The following is an 11373-nucleotide window of genomic DNA, read 5'->3' as shown; positions in this document are numbered from 1 at the left end:
TGCAAGAATCATTTCCCTAATTATAATTGCAAAAAATTAGGTCTAAGTTAAAAAGAGTACTAATGAATTATTACAATACAATTTATTAAAATTATGTTAGGCGGTGTGAAATTAAAATCATAAAATTAGAATTAATAAAATTTAAGAAAATTTTAGTTCATTTTTAATTAAAAATAATTTTTGCACTGAGCAATTACAGTGAATTAGTAAATTTACTGTTTTTAATTAATTATTTATATAATAAATAAGAATTAATTAATCATTTTTGCAATAATTAAGGGAATCTGATCCCTCACTTACTTCTATTATATAATTAACTAATAAAAATTTATTTAATTAAACAATTCACTTCCAAATCTGTAAATCCCAAATCGAAGAAAATTCGAAGGTTGCCTGCAAAAAGAGAAAAATCGCGTAGTGGCGGTAACACTTGACCAGTTGATCCACTTAAAACACCTAACATGTGCAAAGGTCTAAATCACGTGTGTGGTGTTGTTACCTCCAAAATAAAAAGAAGACGAGAGAAAAGATCCAAGTGAATAAAACTAAAAGGAGATATATAGATACACGCATACATATATATATATATATAAATATGGAGAGAGAGAGAGAGAGAGAGAGAGAGAGAGAGGGGAAGGGAGGGAGGGAGGGAGAGGCCAGTTTTCCAGTGATTAGTTAAACATTTTGGGCATTTTACGAATCTCCAGTAGAGTGAATATTCTGCCAATTACATTCCCAAGTGAGTGAATCTCTTCTCTCTTATACCTTTCTATACAAAATCATTAGAAAGCTTTGATGACATTTAGTAGATCTGCCTATTTTTCTTTTCACAGTTCCTTTTTCCTTCCTGGGTGCAATCTAGGAGTAAAGTTTTACTTTTTATAAGTTTTGGGATTTTCGGTTATTCTGTGCATCTTTGTGATCTTATCCATTTCTTTGTAGTTTTTCACGAAATTTGCTTGTTTATCTTCTAAAAATATTTTTCTTTTGTAATTTATGCTTTACTTTACTGAAATACATGTGGCGAATGTTGTTGCTTGTAATTGTTAGTTTGATTTTGGAAGTTTTGAGTGATGGGTTTTTATTGTTTCGTGATTTAGGTTGATATTTCCATAATTTTGGATTGATATGGTGAATAGGTTCTGTTCGGTTAATTGCTGCTCTGATAAATTGGCTTGAGCAGCAATGTGAATTCCTCGTTATAGTGGTGATGGAAGTTCACATAGATTATTGGCTTGGTATGTTAAGACCATTAGGGGCTGCACTATAACTTTATTGAGTGCTAGGAACTAAAATGGTTTTGCCGATTCTTCATTAAGTGTGTTTGATGGAAACAGAAGTGGCTATCACTTTGATTTAAAAAGTCCGAATTTTAAATTGCGGAAGTGGCTCTACCACTTCAAAAAACAATTTTGACTTTAAAAATTCTGAAATTTAAATCTGAGAGAATCTAAACGGGGAAATTTGACCTTAATTTTTAGAACAAGAATGGGAAACAGAATAAACATAACTCCATTGAGAAGCCTCGCCTTAACCTTCTCAAGGAAAATAGAAGGGTCATTACCTGAGTTTGGTTGCTCTTACTCAAGAGTGTTGGGAGGGATAAATTGGACACAGACCTGACATTTGGTATTCAATGTACCTATTGGCTTCTCTATAGATTTGAACTTGTGTTCCAACATGACATCCCGAGCTTTTACTGCATTCTCAAGGAGGATAGAAATTAACTCTGGCAGTCCACGTTTTCACAAGAATATACCATCTAGACAACTAATGGCAAATGGCTTCTAGGATTAATTATCAAAACAAAATTCTCTCGCAATAGGTGAGAGTGGTTCCAAAAACTTAGAAATGGGGAAATCAGCCAACCCACCACAAAAGCTATAATTTTTGCTGTTTAGCAATAGCTATCATAGTCATCTATGTTAAACATAAGTATATAAATGGTCGGAAAAAACACAACATTAATATGAGTATAAGATATGTTGAAAGATAATTAAACCTGTTATGCAAGTGACAGCTCTTTCATATTGAAATTTAATTACAAACAATAAAAAAAGAAATACAAGGTTTAACGTGGTTTGACAAGCCTACCTACGTCCATTGTTGATAAGATATAATCTGCAATATTTTATATATATGATTTATAAACACAGAATATGCAGCATCCAAAAGAAGCCAGTACACTACTTGAGGGTATCTTGTGGTTAGTATCTGAAATCTGTTTGTGTATTTGTTAGCTGAGATATGTTAGTATTACAAGAAAGGAAACTGAATAATTACATGGTCAAATTCCAATAATTACGCCCTCAAATCAGACGATTCTAGGCTAACATATCTCGGCTAACACTCCCCCTCAAGTTGTTGCGTGGAATCTGAGACGTCCAACTTGGACAATGCATCTTCTAACACAATTCTAGGTTAACATATCTTGGCTAACAGTATCCTATAGCCGTACTGCTCAAGGTTACTTGAGCCATGAAGCACTCTCTGCTTACATTCTTTGTCCTGGTGTTCTTCAGTCTCTACTATCCAATTCTATAGCCCTTGTGAGCTGAAGGCTGTGAAATTATTTTCAGACCTCTTCTGCTAGTTGATTCTTTTTAGGGACTACACATCTTGTTTTCAATTTTTTGAAGTCTTAATCCATAGCGTAGGTGTCTATATCTATATATACATATATATGTAATCCTTGGGGAATAGACTGTCACCCTAGACTTTTATATGTTAGAATGCATACAGTTTAATTCAGACCTTTATTTTGGGTGGTGGTGGTTGGGGTGGGGGGTGTTGTTTAAGTCTTATGGTTACTTTTTGTGAATACCTAACTTTTTTTATTTCAGTTAAATTTTATCCAAGTTTCTGTTTTATTAGTTATCCACATGTTTCATTCATAGTCTTTTTTTTTTTTTTTTTTTTTGAAAGGTAATGTAATCCGTAGTCATTCACACACATAAAGTAGTAAAACAAAATGTAGATATAGACAATTCTTTTTATGTAAAACCCCTGAAGACCACAGGACCAAAATCCTAAAATTATCAGTCTGAACCTTCAGTCTGAAGGAGATTGGTAACACTGGTAGTAAATATGAGAGATACTTTGGGCAGCATTTAAGTTAACATTTGCAACTGAAATCAGGCTTCAATGGGTGATATGGAAGTGATGACAACTGGCATAGATGTTCAAAATAATAAAAGCAGTGAACGTCCAAATAATTTTGGTCCAGCATTGCCAAGTTTCCTTGTGCAGCTCCCCGAGAAACTTCGAAAGTGCCTAAAGGTCATTGATTTCTCTTAAGCATTGATATTTTAATGGTGTTTATTGAGTTATTGAATAAAATTACTTCTTTGTTATCACAGTCGCAATTTAAGAGATCAACAAAAGCTGATGACAAAGCGAATTCTGCAATCCCCATCACAGGAAAGGATAAAACTTCATCCACTGCTTTGGAGGTCAATCTAGAGAAGCAAATTCAAGCTTGGAAAGAAAATCCTGTTTGGGCTGATCAATCCCCAGATATAAAGGTAAGGAAGATTAAAACAGGGAACATGCTGTACTTTACTGACTTGAACTTCTTTCGTTGGAGTAGTGATTAGAAATCAAGTTCACTCGCACATCTCTATCTTGGTCACTGTTATTTTATGAATCCTCATATTTCAAGACAATAGCCTAGCACTAGCTTGTTTTCTTCCACATGGAGCATGTTTAGGTGGGATAAAATCTTCTGTAAATTGTCAGATTGCATAAACAGCCCTCTGTGGTCATAGTGGTTTTCTAACATTCTGAGGTAGACCAAACAGAAAGTCGTGGACAGAAAAATTAAGTACATTTGTCAACGTTAAATCCTACTTATTGTTTTCTACTGCTAAAACCATTAATCAGGATATCTATTACGAAGAGCATGAAGTCTCACTATGGGGATATTATGTAACTTTTGCAGGTCAGCGTACCAAAAGGTTCTCTGTGCAACCTGAGTGTGAAAGTCGATGTCGGGTTGCCCCCAGATGCAGTATATGACATTGTCACAGACCCTGATAATAAGAGGGTCTTCAAGAATATTGAGGTAACTAAAAGAATCTTCATTTGCTTCATTGCCATCCTCCAGCTCATATTACTCCAAATTTTGATAAATGGACAAGGTTGTGTATTAGAAATTCTAATCTGCTTCCTGTATGTCGCTTGTTTCTTCTGCTAATCTAAAAGAAGTGCACTACCCAGAGTTTTTTATGCTAATATCTCTTTCTCAAGTGGGAGTTTTTTCTGCTAATATCTCTTTCTCAAGTGGGTGGGTGGGGAGTTCCAGAAATTTTGTCACAGTATTTTGTTTTGGTTATTATCTCCTGTACTAATTCCAGCGCTGCAGATATTTTCTCCTGGTCATTTGACGAGATTGACATCTTTATCAGGAAGTATTATTCAGAAGGGTCTTGGTTGATGAAGGTTTAAGGCAGGTGGTTGAACTAGAGCAAGCCGCTTTATGGAGGTTTCTTTGGTGGTCAGGAACCATCTCAGTTCATGTTTTAGTAGATCAGAACAGAGAATATCACACAGTGAGCCTAATTATTCTTTTTAATTTAATTGTTAATTTTAGACATATTAATTAATAGCATATTCTCAAGGAAGAACCAAAAAATAATAATAATGTTTATCATCCCTTTCCAGGCTGAATCCTTTTCTAAAATGTGAATTTAAAGAGAGCAGAGGAATTCAAAATTGGAAATTGGTCTCTGACAATACTAGGGGCGCAAGTTAAAACATAAAACCAATATCAACAAGATGACACCTCTCTATAAACTGCTTAAAGCTTCGAATAAGCCAACCCTGCTTAGCATTACCACCTCATTTTTCACCAACGTGAAGTAGAGAATTAAAGCATTCAATCGAATTCATATTCATTAATATGGCCCGGGAGAGTCATCCTTGCACCGATAGACCTCTACTTATGAGCTTAGTCTTACTTCACTGTCAAGAACAAACCAGCCTGACCTCAATGGATTGGTTTGGTTCAGTTCTGCAACAAGTTTCTCTATCTCTGGGCCTAAAAAAGTGAAGAAAACATTATGTTGGTCCACTTTTGGGTTAAACTATTGGTTTGCTGAATCAACCCTCACGCACTCAACTACTCAAGTATGGACCATCTATTAATATTTACTCTAGAAGGTAGGCTTTGCTTGACAGATCAAGCATAAAGAACAAAGCTAGAGAGACTTGGCACTTCCACCTACAAATTGTTTTCTATTCTAATTAGCTCACAACAGACCCTCACTCTCCTCTTCATTCCAAGTTAATTTTTCTTTTTATCCTCTTCTACGTTTTATTCTATAATAATTTTTTCCCTTCATTCTAACTTCAAAATTTTCTCATGTCACCCTTCATCCTTATTCCAAGATTCATTTCTAGCAACGGAAAGATGGTTCTCTTTCCCCTTCTTTTGCATTCAAGTTATGGTTTTTTTTAAAAGAAATCCCAACTTTCAGATTCACCTCTCTCTAAACTACGTCGTGATTGTGGATCCTCCATTTGGTTTGTTGAATCTCTTATATTTATGCAGTAGGAGTTTGGTTTTCTCAACTCTTCTTTTTTCCATTACACTTTCTTTTAATAATTTAAAGGCTTCCTCTGCAAACATTTCTATTCAGCTCAACTCATTTGCTGGACTTAGAAATCCATTCTTAATCAAGGTTGATTTGGTTTAGTTCTGCTCACTATCTGTTTGAATTTGGTTCAGTTTTTGAGCATCGAACTAGGTTTGTTTGGTTCTTGGTTGGCACCAAACAGAATCATACCAAAGCAAGTTGCACCTCTAGTTGATACACACCAAACATTTGGTTCTCCAGGATAATGATATTATGATTCCATTTACTAGCATACACTTTTGGAGAACAAATAATTCGAAACTTTGTTGAAGATAAATTTTAATGCCCATCACCACATTCATTTCTTATCATGCATTTTTTTATGAGAAAAGTTACAAATTACAATAAGCATTAAAGCATCACTTAATCATGATGCACTGTCTACATTAGTTATAATTACAGCTACTTATTGATTTCTTTTCTTGTTGCACATGTTTGTCAGATGAAATTCAAGCAAGTGAAAACAGGATTTATGGAAAAATTCGAAGGCTGCTGGAAAGTAGAACCTCTATTTGTGGATGAAAATTTGTGTCATCCCTTCAGACCTAAAACTACAGCTGATTATATGTCATGCACCAGAGGCAAAGGAAGGATGGGTTCAACAGTGACCTTAGAGCAGCTCATCCAACCATCCCTTGTTCCGCCCCCTCCCATTTCTTGGTATCTTAGGGGAATTACCACGAGGACGACTGAGATGCTGATAAATGATCTGCTCGCTGAAACTTCCAGAATTAGGGGAGTTTTTGACACTAAAAGTTCTAATGAGGATCTTGGGATATATCACGGAGTATCTGAAGGATGCGAAGTGGATGAAATATGTGACATTAAAAAAAGATGGGCCTTGCATAGAAGAAATGCAAAGCAATGTCGTAGAAGGTGTCTTTGAGTATGAAATCAACTGCTTGCGGTTAATTTGTATCCACAATTTTCATGTGTACTTTTGGTCCTACTTGCAATTAATATTAATGTTGTTAAGCAACATGTGATGAATTGATGATGATGATGATGATAATGATGATGGTAACACCATCCAGAATTTAGGTTGCTTTCGACAATTGTTTGCCATAATATGAAAATATCCAAATACGGCCTGTTGATCATGTCGGAGTCCACCACACCAACAAAGTTTCCTAGCCATGCATGTTATGAGTTTCTTCAAAGGTAACTTCAACATTTATATTTATTTGATATCTTAAACTGCACAGTGCGCACACACACGTATCTCTATATTTATTCAATATATGATGATCATATAGTTTTTAACCTTTTAAAGATTTATGAATCTATTTCTAACAGTTTGGCTTGCGAATTCAGTTGCTTACTATTATTATATATCCATATATGAGTTATAATTGACAGAACTATTCATCATAGTGACTTAAATTTGTTTCTCTTATTTGTACAATGACCAGCCAGATTGTTTTTAAATGTGCTTTGTCCTAATTGATAGGCATGAGGCAAAGTTTATCAGAAAGCTGTTCAAGAAACTTTAAAAGGATTGGGACATGTACCATTAAATGTTGCCTAGTATAAAGTGGGGATAGATTCTCGTGTGAACAGAGTGATCACCTTGCGAGACATTGGGTTAAAAGAAGTGCAGATTGTGGGGATTCGTGGAATTGGAGGAATAGGAAAGAAAACCATTGCCAAAGTTGCTTTCAATCAAATATTTGATAAATTTGAAAGTTTTCATTTCCTTAGCAATGTCAAAGAAGATTCAGAAAAGCATAGTCTAACTTTTCTGCAACAACTCTTGAATGACATAGTAATGGAAAAAAATGTAAAGATAATGGCCATGTTGACTATCTAATCAACGTGCTAAAACAAAGACGGTTACGAGATGGTTCCTGTTGACATGGATCATGTAATGCAATTATAAAGCTTAGCTAGAGGAAAGGACTGGTTTAGTCTTGGAAGTAGATCATCGTAGCAACGAGAGAGATGAACGTTTTTTGGTAGAGAATAAAGTTGATAATGTAATATAGGGTTGAGTGATTGAATGATGATGAAGCTCTTCAACTTTTTAGTTGTCATGCCTTCACTAGAAACCATCTTGTAAGTAAACACTAAAAGATTGCATATAACATAGAGGGAGAAGCTATCATGATAGTGCTCTCTCGTGGATGAAGATGCGAACTCATAATGAGAATGTATTCATGATAAGAATTAAAATTCTGGCTCTTCTAGGTATGAAAACCCCACTAGCACGTGTATCAAACAGTTTTTACTGATGCATGATAGAAATGGATAGAGCTATAATAGTATCTTAAGAAAAGTTGTAGTTCGACTACATACATCATTTTCAAGTTCTTGTACGGGTGATGAACTGGAAACAGTGTTACATCCCAGTGAAATATTCGGTGAGGGTTGCATTGAGGAAAGGATTATCTCGGTCACAGATATGGTGATCCACAAGAGAATGTGACAATGGAAACTTATTTTGGTGGTCAAATTTGTATATGGTGTTTTTTTTATGGTTGCAGTTTTTTTTTTGTTTATTATTATGTTAAATTGGTTAAATTTTGCTGAGTTATGATGTGAAATTAAGATGGGTTTTTTGGAAAGGAATTACAGACTATTGGATGGTTGAAGATTCAAGGTCATGGAGTTCACTGATGAATACAAGATAATCATTTTGTCACTTTCATTAGTATTATTTTTTCATTTGCTTTACATCATTATGACTAATCTTATTTTCACCATATCAAGTTAGAATATTCAAGCAAGAGACTTGAGAGGCCTTCTCTAGAATATGTTCATCTGTAGCTCCATTAGTTGCTCGAACTGTGATTTATTCAACATTGTTATGCTTGGCTGCAGAGAAAACTAAGTTAGAGAGATTGAAGCTTCTCCTTTCTTGACTTTCCCATCAATCAAACACAGGATCTAGTGATGAACGCAGGATATGCCCAGAAATAAAGCAGAGATGAAAGGGCTTTGTGATGAATAGCATGGAAAAGGAAGACAAAACATATATATAACAAGCAAAGATTTCGGTATAATTTCAAACGACTGTTGCATATTTCTTTGCCACTACATACACATGTATATATAACATCAAATATATTAAAAATTCAAAAGGTTTTTTTTTGTTAAGTTCCACAACTCAAAAAAGGCTTAGTAGCCTGAACACTTTAATTAGGTTGGCTGGGATTACACCAACTTTGAACTCCTGAGACTTAGATTGATTAGGTCTGCGCTCTTAAGCAGCAGAGGGTGCAGGAATGTAGGAAATTGCAGGTTCTGGCATGGAAGCCATGATTGATGGCCTCGAGAAAGTCTCTTCCTCCTGAATAGTGTCTTCAGCCTTGAAATCAAGCGACTCATCGTTATAGATATCCCACCATTTTGCTACTAGCATCTTGATGTCCTCTCTCTCCATGTTAGCTTCTTTGCCAGTGTACCTCCATGGCTTTGATCCCTATTTTTCAGAAATAAAACCGCAGAGAAGATTAATTAAACTGGACTAAATACGAAGTTGTGGATTAGCTAAATCAATATATATATATATATATATATATAGAGAGAGAGAGAGAGAGAGAGAGAGAGAGAGTTGATTTTGGAGGCAAGAAGAGAATGCTTACAGCAGCACAATAGTGAACCACTTTGACTTTTTCGAGCTCCACATTTTCTGGGTGGCGCCATAACATAGCTAGAACAAGGTTGTAGACTGGAGGGATGGGTTTGTATGTGTTTTGGAAGAACTTGTTCAAGAAATCCTAAATTGTATGCAAGGAAAACAAAAACTTTAGAAATCTGATCAAATCTCTTCGCTAGAGAATAGCAAATCTTTAATGATGGTGATGGGAAAATGTTGATGGTATCTAGTGATCGTAACTCTTATTTTAATCATCAAACTAATCAATAATCAATATCTTCAACAAACATCATCATTGTCTTCAAAAACGAAACCATAATAGATAGATTACTCTTTTATATGACTCGTATGATTAGATAAAATTGTCATCCCAATTTGTAGTACGACTTACTTGCTCAGCGAAGGGTGTTGGAGTACTGATTTGGAGAGTGTCGAGGAGGGTTTGGTAGGTAAAGTGGCAAGGCTCGAACACGAACATGCCGGCGTTGAAGTACAACGGAGGAGGTGAACCCATCTCGGCCGGCCAAACCACTCTTTCTGGGCATTGTTGGCAGTACCCAACTGAGTACTGTGGTGAGTGACTCCATGTTTTCTCACAGAAGCAGTCCATCACGGCGTAGAAGTAACCGTCCGCCATGTCAAAGAGATGGTCGATATTCTCAAAAACTTGTATATCCGCATCTAGATACAGCATCTTGCTGTACTCCTCAAACTGTAATCATACAAACATATATATATATATATATATATATATATATATATATCTTTATAAATCCTCTAAAAAAACTAATAGAAGGTAAAGAAGCAAAAAATAACGAAAGTAAAATGAGATGGAATAATAAAGATCTTAAAAAAGATACTTATGAAAGGAGAAATTAATATTCCATGGGCAAATCATTTGAGTGGGATCAAAGCAAAGATGAGAATGATGATGAATGTATGTATGGTATATAAATCACATATATGCCATTTTTATGTATAGTGTATATATATATATATACACACACCATGTGCAACATATAAGTACTCCTCTATTTTTTAATTTTTAACATAGGTCTTTCCAAGCAAAGGGAAAATTATACTCCAAATAGTTGGAATATTTGGAATAAAGGTGTTATTATTGTTCAATTAAAACATGAGTTCATCCTTTTGTTGTCACAATCAATCACATGTGTGAGTGATCACGGTCGTTGGTTGTATTACAACACACTATAGAGGATCCGGACTCTTAGACAATCATGTGTTGTAATAGATTTTCATTTATTGAAAACTAAAAAAAAAAATATTCTGTCTGGCTTCAAGATTGTGTCTTACTTTATATAGGAAGAGGAAAAAGTGAATAAGAAACCTTGTACATAAAAGATTAATAATACTAGTTTCACATAGTATATATTTGTGTGATTTAACGATACTTACGTTCCATATTCGGAGCTTGGAGTAGTTGATGACATAGTATGCCATTGCAAACTTGATCTGGTTTTCAGGTGGATATATGGGCTCAATCTCATGAACAATGCAACCCTGAGACCTTAAGATGTCGCGGTGTTCCTCAGGCACGTCCGGCAAGATTGCAACCACGAGAGGGTAGGCGCTCTTCGCCTTTCGCAAACCCTTAGCCAACCCAACCACCCCTTTGACATAATCACCATTTCCGGCTAAAAATGTTACGTAGGCCCTCTTGGAGTAGGCTTTGTTAAGCGTCGTGACCATCCCGGTGCCAGAGAACATGTCTCCGGGAACTTTGGGGGCCATTAGGTGAGTTTTGAATGCTTGGTTGCAGAGAGATTTGGAGAGTGATGAGATTGTGCAATAGGTGTTGGTGCGTTGAGGAGTGTTAGGAAAGTAAACTAGCAACGCTGAGATGCCACCTTACTCACCTTTGTCCCTGAGTCCTACAATGGCACACTTCGTCTCCTTAAATAGACATCAAATGAGAGTGGTACATGCATACCAAATGAACTCCAAATTAATGAAAACCCAAATTCAACTTTATTGTCTTTTTCATGTTTTTAATGCAAATAATATATTTTGCAAAGTCTAGGTATTGTATGTGGATGGAACGAATGCGAACGTCATTTGTTGCTCACCCTACCATTTTTCTATCATTATCATCAGAATGCACGGCTGAGATTTAATGAA

The 11373-nt window shown here is 35.4% G+C and overlaps 2 protein-coding genes across 2 annotated transcripts; one reads left to right on the top strand and one right to left on the bottom strand.

The window, feature by feature from the left end:
• Window positions 1-586: 586 nt before the first annotated feature.
• LOC132276343 (uncharacterized) lies at window positions 587-6617 on the top strand. The gene is made up of 6 exons (XM_059777732.1): window positions 587-739; window positions 3139-3279; window positions 3360-3524; window positions 3941-4063; window positions 4407-4550; window positions 6079-6617. Exons 2-6 carry the CDS (start codon window positions 3145-3147, stop codon window positions 6520-6522), a joined length of 1011 nt encoding a protein of 336 aa, XP_059633715.1. The 5' UTR covers window positions 587-739; window positions 3139-3144; the 3' UTR covers window positions 6523-6617.
• Window positions 6618-8590: 1973 nt separating this feature from the next.
• On the bottom strand, window positions 8591-11133 carry LOC132276342 (galactinol synthase 1-like). Its single transcript, XM_059777731.1, has 4 exons — window positions 10651-11133; window positions 9626-9946; window positions 9221-9355; window positions 8591-9057 (listed from the first exon to the last, which is right to left on the bottom strand). The coding sequence occupies exons 1-4, from the start codon at window positions 10984-10986 to the stop codon at window positions 8839-8841; spliced, it is 1011 nt and encodes a 336-aa protein (XP_059633714.1). The 5' UTR covers window positions 10987-11133; the 3' UTR covers window positions 8591-8838.
• Window positions 11134-11373: the final 240 nt, after the last annotated feature.

The sequence above is a fragment of the Cornus florida genome, unplaced genomic scaffold (assembly GCF_030987335.1).
Source record: "Cornus florida cultivar Cherokee Brave unplaced genomic scaffold, ASM3098733v1 CherokeeBrave_3.0.0_Hap2_Chr10, whole genome shotgun sequence".
NCBI lineage: Eukaryota > Viridiplantae > Streptophyta > Magnoliopsida > Cornales > Cornaceae > Cornus > Cornus florida.
The sequence above is the reverse complement of the archived record's forward strand: the minus strand, read 5'-3'. Positions and strand labels throughout refer to the sequence as shown.

Excerpts from the sequence above, each read along its gene's own strand:
- LOC132276343 (XM_059777732.1), top strand. The coding sequence starts at position 3,145 with ATGGGTGATATGGAAGTGATGACAACTGGCATAGATGTTCAAAATAAT. Across the intron at positions 4,064-4,406 it reads GGGTCTTCAAGAATATTGAG|GAAGTATTATTCAGAAGGGT; the intron begins GTAACTAAAAGA and ends CATCTTTATCAG. Across the intron at positions 4,551-6,078 it reads AGAACAGAGAATATCACACA|ATGAAATTCAAGCAAGTGAA; the intron begins GTGAGCCTAATT and ends CATGTTTGTCAG.
- LOC132276342 (XM_059777731.1), bottom strand. The coding sequence starts at position 10,986 with ATGGCCCCCAAAGTTCCCGGAGACATGTTCTCTGGCACCGGGATGGTC. Across the intron at positions 9,947-10,650 it reads CCAAGCTCCGAATATGGAAC|TTTGAGGAGTACAGCAAGAT; the intron begins GTAAGTATCGTT and ends GTATGATTACAG. Across the intron at positions 9,058-9,220 it reads TGGTTCACTATTGTGCTGCT|GGATCAAAGCCATGGAGGTA; the intron begins GTAAGCATTCTC and ends TCTGAAAAATAG.